This window comes from Eumetopias jubatus, unplaced genomic scaffold, assembly GCF_037043125.1.
Source record: "Eumetopias jubatus isolate StellerSeaLion01/CBP00866 unplaced genomic scaffold, mEumJub1_p1.0 scaffold_17, whole genome shotgun sequence".
NCBI classification, from domain to species: domain Eukaryota; kingdom Metazoa; phylum Chordata; class Mammalia; order Carnivora; family Otariidae; genus Eumetopias; species Eumetopias jubatus.
This window is the reverse complement of record NW_028274823.1, coordinates 41,131,397-41,151,926: the sequence shown is the minus strand read 5'-3', so window position 1 is coordinate 41,151,926 and position 20,530 is coordinate 41,131,397. Positions and strand designations below refer to the sequence as shown.

At 56.3% G+C, this 20,530-nt stretch overlaps 2 protein-coding genes across 3 annotated transcripts in view; both read left to right on the top strand.

Moving 5' to 3' along the window:
- The first annotated feature begins 1,663 nt into the window (after positions 1-1,663).
- On the top strand, positions 1,664-3,217 carry SLC18A3 (solute carrier family 18 member A3). The gene has a single exon (XM_028098475.1). It carries the CDS (start codon positions 1,664-1,666, stop codon positions 3,215-3,217), a length of 1,554 nt encoding a protein of 517 aa, XP_027954276.1.
- A 4,197-nt stretch (positions 3,218-7,414) lies between these two features.
- CHAT (choline O-acetyltransferase) overlaps positions 7,415-20,530 on the top strand; it is a 46,058-nt gene continuing 32,942 nt past the window's right edge. The window contains exons 1-6 of one of the 2 annotated variants that reach the window (XM_028098940.1): positions 7,415-7,489; positions 9,905-10,093; positions 10,888-11,006; positions 12,403-12,456; positions 14,088-14,268; positions 16,489-16,666. In XM_028098940.1, coding sequence (XP_027954741.1) covers positions 7,424-7,489; positions 9,905-10,093; positions 10,888-11,006; positions 12,403-12,456; positions 14,088-14,268; positions 16,489-16,666 — 787 coding nt within the window. In that variant the 5' untranslated portion in view covers positions 7,415-7,423. Of the gene's footprint in view, positions 7,490-9,901; positions 10,094-10,887; positions 11,007-12,402; positions 12,457-14,087; positions 14,269-16,488; positions 16,667-20,530 lie in introns of both variants that reach the window. The other variant, XM_088019867.1, reaches the window with a different exon arrangement.

Genomic DNA, 20,530 nt, shown 5'->3' with positions numbered 1-20,530 from the left:
ACGGACTCGATGTGCCATCTAGGGTCATGGTTCTTTGGGGGACTCATTAGGCCCAGCGCACAGCCAGGGCGGCTCAGCCAGTCTGCAGAGAATGCGGTGTCTGGGCGGTGCGGCCCTCTGAGAAGGTGAGCCTCCCTTGAGCCTCGGATGAGAGCAAAGCTGCTGGGTCCTGCCGTGGGAGTGGGCTCGGCGCCCACTCGGGCTTTCTTACAGCTGCAAGAGAGACCCCCCGGCCATGTCACTCCCAGAGCCCACCTGGGACTTGGAGGCAGCTTTGGAGATGGGGGGAGGGGTATGCAGGGGATGGGGTATGGAAAGGGGCGGGACCTCGCTGAAGAGGCTGGAGGGCTTGTTCTAGTGCTAGGAGCACCTGGGAGGAGTTACAGTGGGGAGGGGTCAGGAGGAGGGAAAGGAGATGAGGCGGAGCTGGGGGACCCGGACAGTTAAAGCTGAAAGGGGGCGTACCGGCTGGGAGAAGGTGGCGAAGCAGTACCGGAGGGTGGGAGGGGCAAGGCTGATATTCGGGGCCCTTGGTGGAAGCGAGGCGACTTCTCCCCTCTATCCCCAGAAGCTCATAGTCAGGAATTCTCTGCTGTGACATTCTCCCGAAGGGCCAGTCTGTCGGAACCCAGCCCAGCAGTCTCTGCGTCTCCCCCTCCCTTCCCGGGGGTGGAAGGGGCCAGGGGGTGGGGCCAGAGAAAGGGTTGGGGTATCCCAGCCGGTCCCCCACCAATCACCGCCCCACATTTCAGCTGCGAGAACTGATGGACGCCGCCACCGCTCACCTCGGGGGCTCTTTGCCGGCTGTGCGCCGAGATCCAGGCTGAGGCGGAGATCTGGAGCCCTCGGCACCCTCCTCTCCAGCGGGGCCGGTGGGGAGCGGCCGCTGCGCTACCCTCTGGGGAGGGGGAAAGAGCGGGCGCAAACCCCGCGGGTCCTAGAACTGGGCGTGGGAGGGGTGGGAACAGACAGCCCGCTCCTCGCGCAGCGCATCCATCCTCAGAGGCTTGGCCAGGACTCTTTTCTTACCAAGACCCCTTTCTAGGGTTTCCAGTCCTGGCGCATCTGGGAAGGGGACCCCTGCCCGGCCGCGCCCCGCCCCCCGGCCCCCGCCCCGCCGACGTCGTATTAGCATGAGCGACGCAAGTGGCCCGGGCACCACTCGGGGGCCGAGACTCGCCGCGTCACAGCCCCGAGTGGAAAGGAAAAAAAGAGGAGGCGGCGGAGGAGGAGGCAAGAGCCGACGCGAGGGGAGGGGAGAGCGGCGGCTGGGCGAGCGAGCGGGCGGGCGGGCGGCAGCAGCATGCCCCTCGGCCCGCGCGGGCGGCTTTTCAACGCTTCGGGGACGGCGCCCGGGGAGCCGGAGGCGCAGCGTGCTCAGTCTCTGGCCCTGGCCCCTCGGCGCGCCCGCCTTCCCTGACCGCCCCTGAGCCCAGCAGCGGCGGGTCCGGGCTCGGCTCCGAACAGCCGCGGCGTCTCGAGGGACAGCGTCTTTGCCTTTCCCGGGACACAGGGCCATGAGCCCTGCAGCCACCTGAGACACAGGGGGCGCTGCGCCGGGCGGACCGCGCCCGCGAAGTTAGGTGCCCGGGTCTCTGCACTGCAGGGCGCCCGCGCCCGGCCCCGGCGGAGGCGTCCTCGGAAGAGCGGCGGAGTAGAGGCAATGGAACCCGCGGCGCCCGTGGGCCCGGCCCGGGCGGCAGCCATCAAGCTGTCGGAGGCGATGGGCGCCGTGCTGCAGGATCCCCGGCGGCAGCGGCGCCTGGTGCTGGTCATCGTGTGCGTGGCGCTGTTCCTGGACAACATGCTGTACATGGTCATCGTGCCCATCGTGCCCGACTACGTTGCCCACATGCACAAGGCCGGCAGGCCCAGCGCGAACACCGAAGTGTCCACCCTGCAGCCGTCCACTCCAGCCACTGGCAGTGCCAACATGGGCAACACTTCAGAGTCCCCGAAGACAGCGACGGAGAGTGAGGACGTGAAGATCGGGGTGCTGTTTGCCTCCAAAGCCATCCTGCAGCTGTTGGTGAACCCCCTGAGCGGGCCCTTCATTGACCGCATGAGCTACGACGTGCCGCTGCTTATCGGCCTGGGCGTCTTGTTCGCCTCCACCGTGCTGTTCGCGTTCGCGGAAGACTATGCTACACTCTTCGCTGCCCGCAGCCTGCAGGGCCTGGGCTCAGCCTTTGCGGATACATCCGGCATTGCCATGATCGCGGACAAGTATCCTGAGGAGCCCGAGCGCAGTCGCGCGTTGGGCGTGGCGCTGGCCTTCATCAGCTTTGGAAGTCTAGTGGCGCCACCCTTCGGGGGCTTTCTCTACCAGTTCGCGGGCAAGCACGTGCCCTTTCTGGTGCTCGCCGCTGTTTCGCTCTTCGACGCGCTGTTGCTGCTGGTGGTGGCCAAGCCCTTCTCCGCCGTGACGCGGGCGCGGGCCAACCTGCCGGTGGGCACACCCATCCACCGCCTCATGCTGGACCCTTACATCGCCGTGGTGGCCGGGGCGCTCACCACCTGCAACATCCCCCTTGCCTTCCTCGAGCCAACCATCGCCACGTGGATGGAGCACACGATGGCAGCGTCTGAATGGGAGAGGGGCATGGCCTGGCTGCCAGCCTTTGTGCCGCATGTGCTAGGCGTCTACCTAACCGTGCGCCTGGCGGCGCGCTACCCACACCTGCAGTGGCTGTACGGAGCCCTCGGGCTGGCAGTGATCGGAGCCAGCTCCTGCGTGGTGCCTGCCTGCCGCTCCTTTGCACCACTGGTGGTCTCGCTCTGCGGCCTCTGCTTCGGCATTGCGCTGGTTGACACGGCACTGCTGCCTACGCTCGCCTTTCTCGTGGACGTACGCCACGTCTCGGTCTACGGCAGCGTCTATGCCATCGCCGACATCTCCTATTCCGTGGCCTATGCGCTCGGGCCCATAGTGGCGGGCCACATAGTGCACTCGCTCGGGTTTGCGCAACTTAGCCTTGGCATGGGCCTGGCCAACCTGCTCTACGCGCCGGTCCTGCTGCTGCTGCGCAACGTGGGCCTCCTGCGGCGCTCCCGCTCGGAACGCGATGTGCTCTTGGATGAGCCACCGCAGGGTCTGTATGATGCTGTGCGTCTGCGTGAGCGCCGGGTGTCTGACCCGGACGGCGCGCCTCGGAGCCCTTCCGCCCCCTTTGACGAGTGCGAGGACGTCTACAACAATTACTACGCCCGCAGCTAGCAGCCCCGCTACTCTTCCAGGCCACCCACCCACTCCCCACCCCTGGGTCAAGATGGCTACTTTGTGAGAGCACTGGCCATCTCCGGCTCTGAGCCCGCCCCTTCCAAAGAGTATTCCACAGCCTCGCCCGTCTTGACTTCCCTGTCGGGATCCCCTCTCTGTGACCCTTTCTGTGCCTCCCTCCCTCTCGTCCTGTGGGGCGTAGAGCACGGAGGCACACGATGCGATACGGTCCTGCAGAGATAAAGAGGTGCGCGAGGCGCCACCTCGGGGCTCTCCTGTGTAGAACCGTGCGTCTGTCTGTCTTTCCTTCCGTTTCTCTCAGTGCCAAGTTGGCCCCCTCCACCGCGGTGCTTCTGGCCCGAATCAATAAACTATATCTGTTCGAGACCGAGTCTCTTTACTGATGAGGGTGGGCGGCCGGGCACAGGGCCAGGGCAGAGGGGAGGGTGAGCGGTGCCTAGCCCTAATCCAGGTCTGAGCCTGGCAAGCACTCAGAAAGCCTGTGGCTCTTTTGCTACCTGATAGAGGAGATGCGAAAAAAAGCAAACCCAGCAAAGGCTCCCACCCTCGGACACCCTGTAGTACACGACTTCCTTCTGCTCGCAACAGCCCCTCCCTCCCAGCCCCAGCGCAGGGCCCTGGGGCGCCGCCCGGGGGAGCCTGAGGACCCGCTCCCTCCGCTGGCGCTAGGCCCCGCCCCTTGAGGACACTCCCGGTGTCAGACTCTGAGCTCTGAAGGCCAGGGGTGGGCTTCCCTTCGAGCCCGGCATCCCAGCCTGTCCAGGCTCCGGTGAGGAGTAGGGGCCGAGCTGTTCCGGACAGAGGTCCGACCTCAGTCTTGTGTGTTCGTTGGAGAGCTAGGCTCTATCCTTCGAGGAGTGGGGGAACAGTTGGTGTGCCTGCTGTGTCCTGGCTGTACGGGTCTGAGTCGTGACTGAAGAGGGTGCCAAACTCCACCCTCTTGCCCCCACCCTTACCCCGGCCTTGGTGGATGCAGCTGGCCAAGGCTGTCAGAAGTCTCCCCACCTTGAGTGCGGGTCTCCGGAGCTGCAGGCCCCCGTTTGCAGACCACTCCCAGTCCTGGAGCCTGCGGCCTGATGAAGGCCGAAGAGCCCTCCAATTCTGGCATGGAGAGGCAGCAGAGTTGGGGTACGCCTGTGTATTAAACAATGCCTGTAAGAGTCTTCACTGCTAGTGTGTGCACGTCTGTCCTCGGTCTGCGTGTTGGGCTGTTGTGTGTGTTTGGGCAGGGTCTGTCTTTGTGGGTCTGTGTGTGTTGGTATGTAAGGATCTATATCTGGGGTGGCGGTGGGGGGAGGAGTGCTTTGTCTGGGAGGAGTGTCTGCCTCTGGCTGCGTTTCTGTAAGCATCCTCAGGTCTGTATCTCCACTCCCGCCCTCCCCACCCCACCCCATAGTGCCAGCAAAGATGGGGTGGGAATAGAAAAGGAAGGAGAACCTGCAGTGATCAACAAACAGGATGATGGTGATGATGATTATCATTTTGAAAGGAGTTGTATGATTTGAGCCTGGGCTAGACGGCGGGGAGGGCACAGATTTCCCCAGACCCAACCCTCCCCAGGGTTGTGCAGACGCAGCCGGGGCTAGGATAATGGAGTTGGGAGAGCGCCGGGACTGGGGGAGGCTGGGCAGGGGGCAATGTTCTGCACCCGCTTCTCGGGCCTGGATTCCGATGCCCTTACACAAACTCGTCCGGAAAGCCGTCCGAGCCGGGGCAGGGGGCCGGGAGGTGGGATCGCTGCAGGCGGCGGCGGGGGTGGGGGAGAGGACTAAGAGCTAGAGAGACGGGGTGGGGCTGAGGGAGGGAGGGAAAAGGAGAGAGGGGAGGGAGGAGGAACAGGAGGAAGGAGATCACAGGCGCGGCCGGTCCGCGGACAGCCAGTCGGGAGGCCGCGGGGACCCGGCGACGTCGGAGCCGCTACCGCGCACAGAGGCCCCCACCCCGGTACTGCTGACGCGCCCCTGGATCCCTTCCGGCTCACACTCCCGCCCCCAGTCTTGCTTGGTGCGGTGGAGCTGCGGCCGACACGGCAGAGCGGAGGGCAGGTGAGAGGGGCTGGGCTGGAGGAGCGCGGCGCAGGGAGCAGAGCGCAGGAAGCCGAGGGCGGTGGAGGAAGGCTCCGTCTAGGGAACGCGCGGGGATCCACAGGCCCCAGGATCCGCGGGATTTTCCGAGTCCTGAACAGAGGCGGCCGTCGGGGAACCGCCGGGAGACTGTGGGATTCCGCGGCTCTGGCGCTTACCCCCGGAGAGTGGAGGCAGGGGGCCCGGGGGCAGGACGGTGAGAAGTTAGGGGTAAAGGGCTCGGAGAGGCTTGACCATCAGGCTCCGCGACTCCACGTGAGTATCCTTACTTCTCTATTCTCCTGGATCCCCAACTGCTCAGTGCCGAGGTCTGCACTTTCTGTGCCCAGTCAGGGCGTTGGCAGGTCTCACCCGGACCCCTTTGAATTGCAGTTGCGTACCCGACTGTTTCGGAGGGCTGGAGGTGGGGAGTAGCCTCAGGTGGCAAGTGTGAGCTGGGTCCCAGGGAGTCCCTAGAGAGCAGGGACTGCCTGTGTTGCGGGGGCGGAGCTGGGATTGGGCCTCCAGGGCAGAGCAGAGACCCCTCCTGGCAGCCTTCGGAAGCCAGGCTGGTGACAGCATGGATCAGAGGGCACCAAACAGAGACAGACAGAAAGATACACTTACCTACAGACATACACTTCCTAATTGCCAGCCCATGGGCCAAAGAGGAAAAGCAGGCGGCTGCCGGGCAGGGACCAGGCCCTCCCATTTGGTCCCCAGGGTGTTACCCCGCTCCAATCTCACACCTCTCCAAGATATTGGGGTCTCCAGCCGCACTAGGGCCTTTACCAACTTGACCTTGCCTTCACCAACCTTTCAGAGCTCTGCAGCCCCGCGAGGGACCCTAACTTGGATGCCGCTGCTTCCATTTTGCAGGGTGTCAGGGCAGCTACTATGCTGTTCAGCAGCTTGGGGGACCACCTAGTCAGTAGCATCCTGGCACAGAGTTAGTGTGGGTTCTGTATTTTCTGCCTAGTCCTGCCCAGCAGCCCCAGGCTCCTCCATTTCTGAGCCTGCTTCATCCATCTTCCTGGATGCTCTGTCCTTGGGTCAACTGTGCCTGGAGCCTAGCCCCCACCTGGGCTGTGCTTGCCTGGGGTGGGGGGTGGGGGATAAAATGGGCTAAACGTCAGCTTTAGGCTCTTGCAGGTGAATAGGGGATGGGTGAGTGGAAATCACGGGTGTGTGGCTCTTAGGCTCTGCTTAGGGGGTTCGCTGAGGGTAGAGGGTAGCCTTAAAAATAGGCCTTTGCCCTTCTTGTCCTGGGTCACTTCTACTGCAAATAAAAAATTAATCGATTTCTCTCCAGGCTGAGGCAGGTGACCCCCAGGGGTGAGACTGCCCAGCTGCCCCGTACTGTCCCTCAGCATTGCCATGCTACACTAGGAGCCTGCAAACCAGATTGCCTAAGTCACAGTCCATCCAGCAGGCCCCAGGGTCCTCCACCACAACCCCTGCCTTGGCCACAGGCCAGGCTCCCGGTCAGCCCAGAGTGTGTCCTGGAGCCCACAGCCTTAGAGGACCTATATTCATTCAGGCATGTGTGCATTCCTTTTATTCAGCTACCCAGCCCTGATCCTACTCCATGCTCATCACCCGGCTAGGTCCCAGAGATGAAGCACTGAGCACAACAGGAGAAGCTCACAGTCTAGTAGGAGAGATTTTAATCAGCAAAACATGTGTCTGTTGGGTCCCAGGCAGGAACAAAGCAAGTGCTCTGCCAAGGACCCCTCATGATTTGGAGTGAGCCAGCTCAACTCTGCTCCTTCCCACTCTGGCCTGGGGTGGTCGACTGAGCCTGGGTGACAATCTTATGGAACAGGTGTCGGCTAAAGGCTTGCTTCAGACCCCGCTCTATCTTATTTGGGAACTCAGAAAGGACACTGTGGTCAGGGGGGCTGGTCTGGGGGTTGGGAGATTGGGAGCAGGTCTAAAATGAGGTCCTGTGTAATTGGGGCCCACATCCAGCTCTGGCTTCCTCACAGGGTAGGCATGGAGTGTCGGGCTCTGGGAGGTGAAGGGTCCGTGGCAGTTCTATGTGGCTATTGTATAGATGACTCTCTGCTTCTCGGTCCCCAGGTCTGTACCTCTGCTTCCCCAGCCAGGAGTCACCAAGATGCCCATCCTGGAAAAAGCTCCCCAAAAGATGGCAGCAAAAACTCCCAGCAGTGAGGAGGAGCCTGTGAGTGACTTTTGTTTTTTTTTTTTTTTAAGATTTTATTTATTTATTTGAGAGAGAGAGAATGAGAGATAGAGAGCACGAGGGGGAAGAGGGTCAGAGGGAGAAGCAGACTCCCTGCCGAGCAGGGAGCCCGATGTGGGACTCGATCCCGGGACTCCAGGATCATGACCTGAGCCTAAGGCAGTCGCTTAACCAACTGAGCCACCCAGGCGCCCCTGTGAGTGACTTTTGGAGTCCTGTTTCCTATCCCTGCTCTCCCCACTCACCTACCTTTGCTTCCAGAATAGTCCTGTATAGGACTGGCCCCCAGCACTTGCCTGGCCACCAGCCCTGGCCTCGGCTGGGCATGAAGTCCAGGCTGTAGTCCTGCCCTGAGCCCGCTGAGGAGCCTGGGAGAGCCTGGAGGGGCGGGGAGTGACTTCAGGGGATGTTGAAGAAATGCTGACTACCACGCTTCCTAACTCCCACGGCCAGGAACAGCCCTTGACCTGGGCCAGGTACTCTTCTCCCAAGGCTTTTCCCTCTCCCCGAGTTTCACTTCCAAAGGCTTTGAGCCCAGTGGAGTTGCCTTAGGGTAAGACTGAACTCTCTAAGCCTTGTCATATCCCAGCTCCAGCTGCTGTCCCTTGTTCAGTCCTGGGGCCTTAGGCACCATCTTCCCCACTGGCTTAAGACAATGCCACCCCTCCTTAGGCAGGCGTCCTCCCTCCCCATCTTCCTAAGTGATGGAGCAGCACATCTGATCTCCAGGTTGTTGAAGTGTTGGCCCTCTGCTACGTTTGTCTTCTTGCCACCTCTACCCAGGGCTTCATTTGAAACCCTAATCAGAACTTTTGGGCTTCTCCCCATGAAATTGCTCACCACATTGTCCTGACTGTTACAGTTGACAGACATTTCTGTTGTTGAGTGTGGTCTATGGCATGTCCCTCCCATTGGACTGGGGCTTCCTTGAGAGCAGGCCTTCTTTCTCCATTGTCCCTGAGTCCAGTCCAGGGCCTGGCTCACAAGAACTGCCCATGAAATATGTACTGACCTGAGACCTTAGTGTCCAAAGACCCTCATTAGTACATGTCCCTGTCTCCAGCCCCAGGCATGGGCCAGCAGCCCATGAGAGTCTGGGGAGGAGTCCCAGGGGGCTGAGACATGTAAGCCGAGATTTCCTGCCTCATTCCATTTTACCCATCACCGATGCCCCATGACTGAGTCCCAGCACACTGTCAGAGCCCTGAGGAAGGGTGGCCTGTTTCTAGCAGGGGCTCCAGCCAGGCCTGCTGACACTCTTGGCAAAGCCACCAGCTGGGCTGGGCTTTCTGCAGGTACCTGCCCACTTGCCCTCCACACTGACCCCCAGACCACAAGAGAAGGAAGAGGGAACCAGAGCGGCTGGGTGGGGGGGCCTGGACCTGGCTCCCTTGAAGTGGGCTGAGCAACCTAGAATGCTGCCCAGACCACCCTTGTCCTTGAGCATTCCTTGGGGCATGAGCAGCCTATAGTTAGCACTGACACCCTCTTCCCTCCCCCTAGGGCAGGGAGCTCTAAAGACAGGATCAGGCAGGCAAGGACTCCCATTCATTCATCAGCACAGGCTCCCAAGCTTGGTCCCTGTCTGCCCAGGGTGGCAGTGGGGAGGGCTCCAGTCCATGCAGCAGCAGGAACAGAGCAGAGGCAAGCTTTGAATGGGTCCCTTTACTCCACAGCCTACCCCCACCACCCCAAAGGGAAAAAAACCCTGAAAGGAGGTGGCCCCCTACCACCAACTTTGTAAACTTGAATCAGTACTAGGAAAAGTTGTGGTTTCTGACTGTGACTAGCTCGGTGAGGAAGAAGGAAAAGGAGGGGATGGAAGAAGGAGCCAATCTCTCCATCAGTGTTATACCCTTTGGGTCCAGAGATAAACTAGCTTCTGAAGCCCCAGCTGGGAACAACTCCTAAATTAAGAGTGACCAGCTGCCAATATCAATAACAGATCTCTTTCACCTTAGACCCATTTTTTGTGGTTTAAAAGGATCTGTTGGATCCTATGAGAGGTAGAGGCTATTACCCCCATTTTACAGGGGAGGGCACTGAGGTACAGAGGTGAGGTGGTTTGCTTAAGATCACGTGGCTTGTCAGCATCATGGTCAGTGCATGAACCCAGGTCTGTCTGGTGCCAACATCAAGGTCTTTTCCTCTACACTTTATCTCCTCCTGGGGGCAGGCCTGGGGTATTAGGAAAAAAAAAACAAACAGAAGCTTCCTCAGGTCATAATTCTGCTGAGCCAAGTCCTGGAATTAGGCAAGACCCAAGACAGGGAACAAGGATTGGGACAAACGGAGACATACTCTGGAGACCAGCTGGGGGACAGGCATAGTCTTACGGACCCTAGCCTAGACCCTAGACCATAGCAAGTGCCTGTGAACTCTTTCTTCTAGGAGTTGCCCAAACTTCCAGTGCCCCCTCTGCAGCATACCCTGGCCACTTACCTGCGATGCATGCAGCACCTAGTACCCGAGGAACAGTTCAGGCGGAGCCAGGCCATTGTGCAGCGGTTTGGGGCCCCTGGTGGCCTTGGTGAGACCCTGCAGCAGAAGCTCCTGGAACGACGGGAGAAAACAGCCAATTGGGTAAGAGTTGTTGAGAGGGGGCAGACCGCCAAGAGGGGGCAGTGCAGGCAAGGGACCCACGGGGTGGAGGGGGGCAGGGAGCAGACGTGGAGACAGGGATTTGGACGAGGGGCAGGTAGGTAACAAGGCCGGGACAGATGGGAGGATAGGGAAGAGAGGAGAAACAAGGGGATCTGGAGGGGCACGAGTGTGGGCTGGACAGGATGTGGGATGGGGGCAGAGATGGGGACCAAGAGGGGACAGACGGGAATGGAGATGAGGTGATGGGGAGAGACAGGGCCTAGAGATGGGAAACAGTGTCCGTCAGGGAAGGGGGACAGACAGGGACAAGGATGGGGGGCAGAAGGGGGGCACAGGAGATGGAAGCCGGGCAATAGGGGAAGACAGGGTACAGAGATGGAGACAGATGGGGGACAGGGAGGGCAGACAGGGGTGGGGCAGCAGAAGGGAGAGAGAAGCTCAGGGAAGCAAAGAAAGGGGGGAAGCTGGAACCGGACACACATGAGGATGCGCAGGGACAGGGATGAAGTACCAAACACCTGGAATAGGAACCGGGATGGAAGGGAGGGATGGCACGGGGCAAAGATGAAGGTCAGTCACGGTGAACTGGAGAGCCCACAGGTCCTAGCACATAAGTGGGGCTCAGTGTGTATTTGTGGAATGAATGAATGAAGTGCATGATCCAACAAAGTGTCCCAATCATCCCTTGGGGCTGTCAGGATGGGACTGGTGCTCTCCACAGGGGAGTGTATGGCCACCGGGGGTAATGGCACCCCTCCCGTGCTCCCCAACAGGTGTCTGAGTACTGGCTGAATGACATGTATCTCAATAACCGCCTGGCCCTGCCTGTTAACTCCAGCCCAGCTGTGATCTTTGCCCGGCAGCACTTCCAAGATACAAACGACCAGCTGAGGTGAGGCCACTATGCTCCTGGGTTCACAGCTTGAGAGTGCCTGGAGCCTGGCCCCAGGACCAGGCAAGAAAGGTCAAGGCTTGTGCCTTGGCTGAGCTTTCTGAGGACAAACGTCCCCGAGACAGAGGCCGTCCAGGCCATGGGTCCGGGAAGTAGGTTAGATGAGGTTGCTATGTGAGTGACAAACACAAGGTCCTCCTCGAACACGTTTACTCGGGGTGGGGTGGGCAGTAGTGGAGGCCATGGGCCCCCGGCTGTTCCCATGGCATTCTTGACCTGGCTGAGGCCCTGGAAGGAGGTGTGTACCCTCTGACCCCACAGGAGCTGAGGCTTGCACTTGTCACTGGGACACACTGCCCCAGGTTGTCTGAGAGGACCTCCTCTGAGCCCCCACCAGCCCCTGGCTCTAAACAGAGGCTCCAAGGGGGTGGAAACGGTTCCTTCCTGCAGCTGCCGCCGCCAGAGCCTCTGCCATCTGCTGTAATTTCAGGGCTCACTGAGCCACTGGAACGGCCTCTGGGCCCACTGATGTTGATGGGGGGGGGGCGTGCAGTGGGTGAGCATTTATGCAGGGATGTGGCAGGGAGGAAGGGTCTCCCTACAGGAGTCTCTTAGACCCACACCCAATGTGGCACAGCATGGGGACAGTTCAGAGAGGAAAAACAAAAACAAACAAAAGAGGCAGGGCCTACCTGGGCCTATGGGCAGGGCTCAGCGCTGCTGGGAAGACCCCTATCCCCTCCTTCCTCACCGGGACTAGCCCAGTGGAGCTGCTGGGTAGCCTACAGTCTCGACCTCCTGTGGGCAGAAGAAAGTGTGCAGATAGACGGATGAACAGCTTCTGAAAACAGTTCTCAAACTGCATCCAAGGGGGCATTTTCCTTCTGATGCAATTAAGCCAGGGTCATCATCCGTGGACAGTTAACATGACACAGTCCTGTGGTATGGTTCTCTGGTAACCTTGTCCCCGCCCCCCCCAGCACCCACTTCCATTTTCATTAGCACTAAGGGGACCAAATTATTGACTTTTCCCAGGAGACCAGATTTCCCCAAACCTGAGTTCCTGGCCCAGTCCAACCCCAGCACAGTTCTTCCCTAGGGAGAACCCCACCCCTGACCGTCCAGCCTTCTCCTGCCTGCTCTTCGGCCTCTCCCGACTTCCTCTCTCTCCTCCTCCTCCTCATTCACCTTCCTGTTGCCCTCTCCTCCCAGGTACCCCACAGGACCATTTTAATCCGAGGCTTGTGAAGTCCCAGTAGTGCGACAGCAGCGGTGGGGGGAGGGGTGGTTGTTGGGCTTGGGAGGGGTGGTATGGAGCGGAGGGAGAGGAAGGTTGAGAGAGGGAAGGAGCCTGGGCCCCTAAGAGGAGAACCTCAGGCCTGATCTCTCTCTGCAGGTTTGCAGCCAACCTTATCTCTGGTGTGCTCCATTACAAGACCCTGCTGGACAGGTAGGATGGGGCCGGCCTGGGGAGGGTAGTGCCCTGATTTGGCACAGCCTGTGGACTCATCTGTCTCCCTGCCACACTAGCCAAGGAACTTCAGAGGGCAGAGACCTGGTCTTTTTCCAGCTCTGTGCTCCCGGCTTCTGTCATAGAGAAGGTGGACTACCGCCCCCGCCGCCCCCCATCCTGCCCCCCCCATCCTCCAGCATCAGGATGACTTTTACCCCAGCTGACCTGACCATTAATGGGTCCTTTTCCTAGGGTAAGCACTGACCTTCCATGATCTCTTTAAAATGCACCCCCACACACACACACACATATACACACTGTTACGTGCATCCGGAATTTAGGGAATGCCCAAGAAGGCGGAGGAGGAGTCATGGGAGTGAGGTGATGGTGGGGAACGCCTTGCTAGTTGCCAACTGAGGGGAATGGTCTCCCCACGCTGAGTCTGCGTACCTGGCTTCAACCTCACTGGTTCCCTCTCCAGCTTGGACAGGTGCTCCTCGAATGATCTGTGCTGAAGGACCAATGTATTTTTTAATTTCGTAAAATGTAAAACACTACAAAAATGAACTTGCAGAAAAATAGTACAAAGGTACAAAATACACAGCCACATATTTTATTTTTATTTTAGACTCAACATACATAAAATTCCACTGTCAAATTGCTATACAATTTTCTGAGAGCTCCCTCTGATTCCCACAGGTCAGTGCGGCACCCGCTCTTTGAGCCGCAGAGCCATGGGACACGCTACCCTCCCTCTGTCCCCGTTAAATCTCGGGGCTGCCTCTTACCCTCTGGGCTCAGCTCACAGGGCCTGGCCTTGTCGCCCTGTCTCATTACCCGAAACCCTCCCATTTATCCACTTGCTGCTTGTTGTCTCTGCTCCACCTACACATCCCAGGACCTGTGCCCCATTAGAACAGGAGACTCATGTTTTGTTTGCCACTATCACCCCATATCCCAGAAAGGTGCCTGGCACGGAGGAGTGCTCCATAACATTTGTTGCCTGAAAGGGAGGAGGGAAGGAGAGGGAGAGAGGGATGGACAAAGGACAAAGGAAAGAGATGGAGGGAGAGAGAAAGAAGAGAAGGAAGGAAAGACAGAGAAAGAAGCGGGAGAGGGGAGAGAAGAATGGAGGAAAGAAGGAGAGAGATGGGGGAGGAAGTGGCAGAGGAGAAGTGTGGGGAGGGAGGAAGTCAAGAAGGACAAAATGTGCTAGACCACAGGAGAAAGAGAGCCTTCTACCTTGAGCTCAGAGAGGGCTTCTGGAAGACGTGATGGAAGGGCAGGCCCTTGAAGGGGTGGAAGGAGGTTTCTGAACAAGTTCGTTGAGCACAGGGGTGGGGTCAAGGCATGCCACGCGAAGATGAGCACGGGCGAGTGCACGAGGGTTGAAAGGCAAGTTCTGTATGTGTAGTGCCCGAGGCAGGGGCGAGAGAGACCGTCAGAGGCCTGAGAAAACCCCGAGGGTCTCTCCGTGGGCCACGGAAATAGGGCACTCCACTCCTTCAAAGAGGGGAATCCAGCTCTTTGACGGCCATCCTAAAGCAGTTCTGGGTTTTGCGCCCCGCTTTGCCAAATCAAGTCAAGTAGAACCAATTCCCATCCCTGCCTCCCTCTCCGCTCTCCAGCCACTCCATCCCTACTGAATGGGCCAAGGGCCAGTTGTCGGGGCAGCCGCTCTGTATGAAGCAGTACTATGGGCTCTTCTCCTCCTACCGGCTCCCCGGCCACACCCAGGACACACTGGTGGCCCAGAAAAGCAGTGTCATGCCAGAGCCGGAGCACGTGATCGTGGCCTGCTGCAACCAGGTAAGTGGCCCCTCTCTGTCGCAGCCTCTGTGGCTTGGGGAGGGCGCGTGAGTACGTATCCGCCCTGATTTCACCAAAGATGCTCAGTCTCCTCTTGGAGGTACACAGTGAGCTAGGACAGAGTGGGGTCTCTCGACTCCTAGTCAGTCCCATTTCTCTCCCATGAGTTGGACTTTGAGAACGAGGAGAGCCATCAATTGAGAATGACTTCCATGGACTCCCATTTTGGCCCTGACCAGCCAGGTCAGCTGGTCTGGATGGACGGTGGGCCGTTCATGAGACCCAGCGTGGCCTCAGCGACTCCTCATGAATCACCCAGACAGTGGTCTTCCTGGAGACCACACACAGACAGTTGGACAGCTTTACGGACTGACTGTCCGGACCTCCATGTCCAGGCTGTAGCCTCGGCACTTCCGTGTGTTTCATCCCACCTGATTCTACCGTGACTTGCAGAGGAGCTTGGAATCCCATCTGACAGAAGAGGAAACGAGGAAGTTGAGCGGCCTGTCCAAGGCTGAGGAGGCCTAGCAGACCTGGCCAGTGCCCCCTGCTCACACCCCACCCCCCTGCAGCTCAGGACTTCACACTGGCTTCCAGGAGCCCACGAGGGCCCATGCGGACCAAGGGCACGGGTTGAGCATAAGGCCTCCTGACCGCTTACCAGTGCCCACCAGGCTACAGACTCTATATTGAGCCTCCACCTAATTATTTCATCTGACAAAAAGCTGTTTTAGGGCTTTTTGTTTGTTTGTTTTTTGTTTGTTGGTTTGGTTCGGTTAGCTTTTTGGGTTTTGGTGGGTTTTTTGTTTGGTGTTATTGGGGTTTTGGGTTTTGCTTGTTTGTTTGTTTTTGTTTGCTAAAACCCAAGTTTGACACCTACCCCAGAGACGCGCCTGCTATTTGTGCTACAGCGTTTTCTTCTTGAGTTCACCTGACATTTGCAGTCTAAGACAGGAGCTCAGTGGAAGTCTGCCATCCTAGGTTGGCATTTCCCACCAGGAGCCCATCTGACAGTTTGACCACAAACAAGAACTTTTCTCTAGCTTCATTAAAAAGTCAAACTCAGCATTTCCCAGCCTCCACATGCTGCAGTATTCATCCCTTCCAGAAACGCTCTCAGGGCTCCGGCTCTGGACCAGGCCACGCGTATGCTGCTCAGGACATGAGACCAGGTACTCATATCAACCGGCAGAAAAGGGAGCTTAACTTGGGGCTAGGAATAAGACCTTTCATGAAGCCCATGACTTTGGCTTCAAAGCTACTGACTGATAGCTCACAGACCTCACTTTGTCTTTTTTTAAAGATTTTATTTATTTATTTGAGAGAGAGAAGAGAATGAGAGAGAGAGAGCACGAGAGGGAAGAGGGTCCGAGGGAGAAGCAGACTCCCCGTCGAGCAGGGAGCCCGACGTGGGACTCGATCCCGGGACTCCAGGATCGTGACCTGAGCCGAAGGCAGTCGCCCAACCAACTGAGCCACCCAGGCGCCCACAGACCTCACTTTGAACACACACATGTACACATGTATATGTGCACACATAGGGATAGAACATTTTGCATGTTGTTTTCCATTTTAATCTTCCTCTGCATATTATTTGCTGACTTGTTTTATTTTCTCCACTCACTATTGCGTTTGAGATTTATCCCTGTATCATATCTAGAGCGAGTTCATTCCTATTAACTGCTGAGTGGACGTGCACTAGATGAATACACTACGTTTAACTTAGCTGTTCCCCTACCGAAAAACACTTAGGCTCTCTCTACCACATTGCTATTGCAAACACGGCTTATCTGCACACTCCTTCACGTATCTTCTGGGCACAAGAGTATATGTTTCTCCAAGCCTTAGGCTACCGTATGCATTTAGAAGAGTAATTGCTGAATCGTAAGGTACGCACATTTTTAGTTTGGATAGACACTGCCCTCTAACAGCAGTTGTACCAATTTATACTTAATTCTCCACATGAACTAAGAACCACAGCAGCTAGTTTTATTTTAGCTAAGTTTAATCTGGCCTTCTTTGATTTGTGGAAGCTTGAAGTTCAGCACGGTTGACAGCATCGGGTAGGTCCCCAACTTGTGACTGTTCAGAGCCATCTCGTACCTTGAGATCCCTGGGCCTGAGTATCCCCCATCTGCGCTTGCATGTGAAGGTTCAGTGAAGGCCCTTCGCCTTGGGCTGGCTGCCATGAGTGACGTGTTTGACCTGTTTCCCCCACAGTTCTTTGTCTTGGATGTTGTCATTAATTTCCGCCGTCTCAGTGAGGGGGATCTGTTCACTCAGTTGAGAAAGATAGTCAAAATGGCTTCCAACGAGGATGAACGCTTGCCTCCAATCGGCCTGCTGACGTCAGAAGGGAGGAGCGAGTGGGCTGAGGCCAGGACGGTCCTCGTGAAAGGTTAGCAGCAGTGCCCAGCACGTCTCCACGCTCATCTCATCCTCATGCCCATTGGCTTTCCTTCCTCCAGGGTTGGGCGCCATGCCTCATCCCCATTTGCCATAGCATGGGGAGCTCAGGCCTCCCTCCAACTCAGGACCCGACAGCAAGTCGGCTGAGGCACCTGGAAACTGACGGCACCTTTTGCACCCTCATATTTCATCTGGCAATATTCTAGCTTCCTGGATGAGGCTGACTAGCTCTGGAATCCTGGGATGTCTGGGAATATTGCTGGAGGGAAGGTTTTGAGCTGGAGAAAGGCTGGCTGCAATTAAGCAGTTGTGCTTTACTGGTGGGCAAGGGCGGTACCGATTTGAAGGGTTTGAGTCATTGGGAGGGCTGTCACATGGAGATACAGGATAGAGCCCAGCTCTGGGAGGGTGGTTCCCTGCCTCCTTCACGTGTTTTCTCGGTCCCGGCACTTTTCGTCTTCAGGTTGACCTATCCTTCTGGCTGGCTACTGCCCTTATGAAAGTTTCTAAGCATTCCCATAAGAAAGCTGGTGATAGTCTTAACATTTTTAAATCATCCTTCTGGAAACTCATTTTCAAATCCAAAGCCAGTCCTGGTCCCAGGAATTGGATGGAGTGCTTTCCTTTCTTGCACACATTAGAGATTTGAGGAGAAGAGGCGAGGCTTCCATGCACCTCCATCTGCGTCTCAGGCTCTCATTCGGCCAGGTGTCCATCCAGCTTCCCCTGAGTGTCTGTCAGCTGAGGACCTGGGCGAGGCCTGGAAAGTGTAGGAGGCAGAGGAAGAGAGGATAAAGCTACTGCCCCTGAGCGGCCCACTGGACAGGGGAAGGGAAGGCATGGGGTGGGGGCAGATTCAAGTACACAGTAATGCAGCATCCACCCATGTAAAGCAGTAGAGATGGCAGGTACCAAATACGTGCTCCAGGACTTCAGCAAGAGGAGGGAGCCCTTCCCCTTGGGAGGCTTTTGAGAGGCTTCATTGGAAGAGGTGGGAATTGAGCAAAGCTCTGGGACATGAGTGAGAGGGGCAGGAGGGAGGGATAGCATCAAGGCAGGCAGGCAGTCTGTGGGCAGACAGCTGGCCAGCAGGAACACAACTGCCTGGCCTGGTTCCACAAGGAGAGCAACCAACAGGCGAAAATGGCCATGCTGGAGGTATTGAGAGAATGAAAATGTGGTGGAGCCTGGTTCTCTGGCAACAGGCACTTGCATTTTCTGATCCCTCTCCCTAGAAGGTTATTTGGCCCGGGTTAACTAGCTCCTTGCACTATCCAGAGCTCAGCTTAGGTGTCACTGCCTCAGGCCCCCTAGGGCATCCCCCACTCAACACACTCTGTCACCTTGTCCTGTTGTCTTATACTAATTGCATTTGTCACTCTCTGAAGTCAGCCTCTCATTTGTTTATGCATGCTGATTATCTGCCTCCCTTCCCTAGTATCTTAAGTTCTAGGAGAACAGGGGCCTTATCTGCTTGGACTAACTTTTTAATCTGCTGTGCCAAACACAGTGGGGCCCCAGCTATATTTGTTAAATAAAAGAATGGAGGGTTACTAATGATAGTAGGCCCCAGACTTAGTGCCTGCCTACCAGTTAATTATTTTTCATTCGATCATGGGGCACCTGCAGAATGCCCAGTCCTAAATCAGGGGTTGCCCGGGCCACAGGCGGGTGTGAGAGCTGATCCTGTGCTCTTAGACCTAACCACCAAGTTGGGGAATTAATAACTTACCATTGGAAAGTGAGTTAATTCCCTCAGGAGACCATGGTGTAATCAAATCCCACTCCTCTCCCCTCCAGGGACAGAGACAAGGCATCACACAGTCGCCTCTGCTTCCAATACAGTTTCCACTTTATTAGCAGGCCAAGCTATCTCCCTGCAGGACTGGACGGGATTGCCTTGAGGTTTAAGTGCTTGGGCTGTGCTAATCGGAATTAATTTGTTAATGGCACTTGATCTGGCTTTCTGAATGGGAGTGCTGTTTCAGAGGGAAGCGTGACAGAGAGGAGGGGCCCACGCGCCTTCCCTTCAGAGATCTGATTATTCTGGTTGGCACTGACTGTGCCATCTGCACAGCAGGTAACCAGTCCTTCACAGAGCCCTCCTCCCTGGAGCAGCCCCTGCCCACAGAAGGGAAACCATTTAGGAAAAGATTTCAGTATAGATGTGAAAGATAATGGCAACTTGGACTAGGGTGGAGAGTAAAGATGAAAGACACGTGTGGGGTCCAGATATATTGCAAAGGAGAAGTGACAAGGAGGAAAAGAAAAGTGAGAAAGATTCCTAGATTTTTGATTCAAGCAACCTAGATGGTGGTAGCATTCACTGTGATAGGAACCAGGTTGGTGAAGTGGCTGCAGAATGAAGTCCTTTCTGAGTATGTCAGGTTTGAGATGCCTTGAGTCATCTAAGTGGAGATGTCAAATTAGATCTATGCGTCTGGAGCTCAAGAGAGAGGTCAGTACGGAGACATAAATTTGAGAGCATCAGCACATAAGTAATATTTAAAGTCATGGACCTGGGTGAGATCATCTAGAAACAGCAGAATGGGTCCTCGGAGGTCAGGTGGAGAAAGATGCAAAGAGGATTGAGAAAGAGCAGCCTGTGAAGTCAAAAGCAAACCAGGAGATGAGTCATGAAGAGCCAAAGGGAAAGAGGAAGCGGCCAACCACTTGGAATGCTGCTGAGAGCTCAAGGAAGAGCTGGACAGAGAGGAGACTCAGAGCTTGGCAACCCTAAGTCATCAGTGACCTTCACCAAGATCAGACTGGGGAGTAGGAAGAATGAATGATTGTATGCTAATGAGTGTGATCCAACAGCAGGAAGAAATTGTTGATGACACAGTCAATGAGTAGAATCAGTTAAGGGTAAATGACTCTTTTCAGGTATTTTGGTATTAAAAGAGCAGAAAAATGGGGCAGTCGCTGGGAGAGGATGGGAGTCAAGGGAAGTGTCTTTAGTAGGAGAGGCAAGTGTGGGGTTGTATGTAGACAAGTATATGGAAGTACTCCAGTAAGAGAAATTATTAGTGAGGACATTAGAGGCATGGGATTCTTGCAAAGGCAAAGGAAATGGAAATGGAACGCAGAGAATAAGAGACCTTTGGTTGGTACAGGGAAAACTGAAACCTGGGCCTGCGGCCGTGCTAGTGGGAACGTGAGGAGGCTCCTGACTGGTGGCTTCTGGTCTCAGATCAGGAGAGCCATGGCCATGAGCTGAGAGAGGTGGCAGTGGGATTCTGAAGATAAAAGAGAACACATGAAATAGCCTCTTGGAAAACTTGATGAGATTTATGGACTCTGTTGAGCTCATATTTAAGGGCTTGGGGGTCATACATTTTAGGAGAAATTAATTAGCATTGTTTTGCAATTTTTTGCCTCAGGTTCCGGTGACCCTCAAGGTGGGTCACCAGGCTCAGCCTTGGTTGGAGAATAAAATCGAGGGAGACACGGGGAAGGTATGGCAAGGGAATGGTTATAATGTTGGAATCTGAAATGAGTAAGGAGGTGTAGTAGTCTGCTTGGGCCACCATAACAAAGTACCACAGATTGAGTGGCTTAAACAGCAGACATTTATTTTCTCACAGTTCTGAAGGCTAGAAGTCTGAGATCAAGGTGTGGACATGGTTGGCTTCTTCTGAGGCTCCTCCTCCTGGCTTATAGATGTCTGTCTTCTCCCTGTGTCTTCCCATGGTCTCCCCTCTGTGCATGTTATTGTCCTAATCTCTTCTTACAAGGACACCAGTTATGTTGGATTAGGACCTCATTTTACCTTAATTACCTCAATAAAGACCCCATCTCCAAGTACAGTCCTATTCTGAGGTATTGGGGGGTTAGGACTTCAACTTGGGGA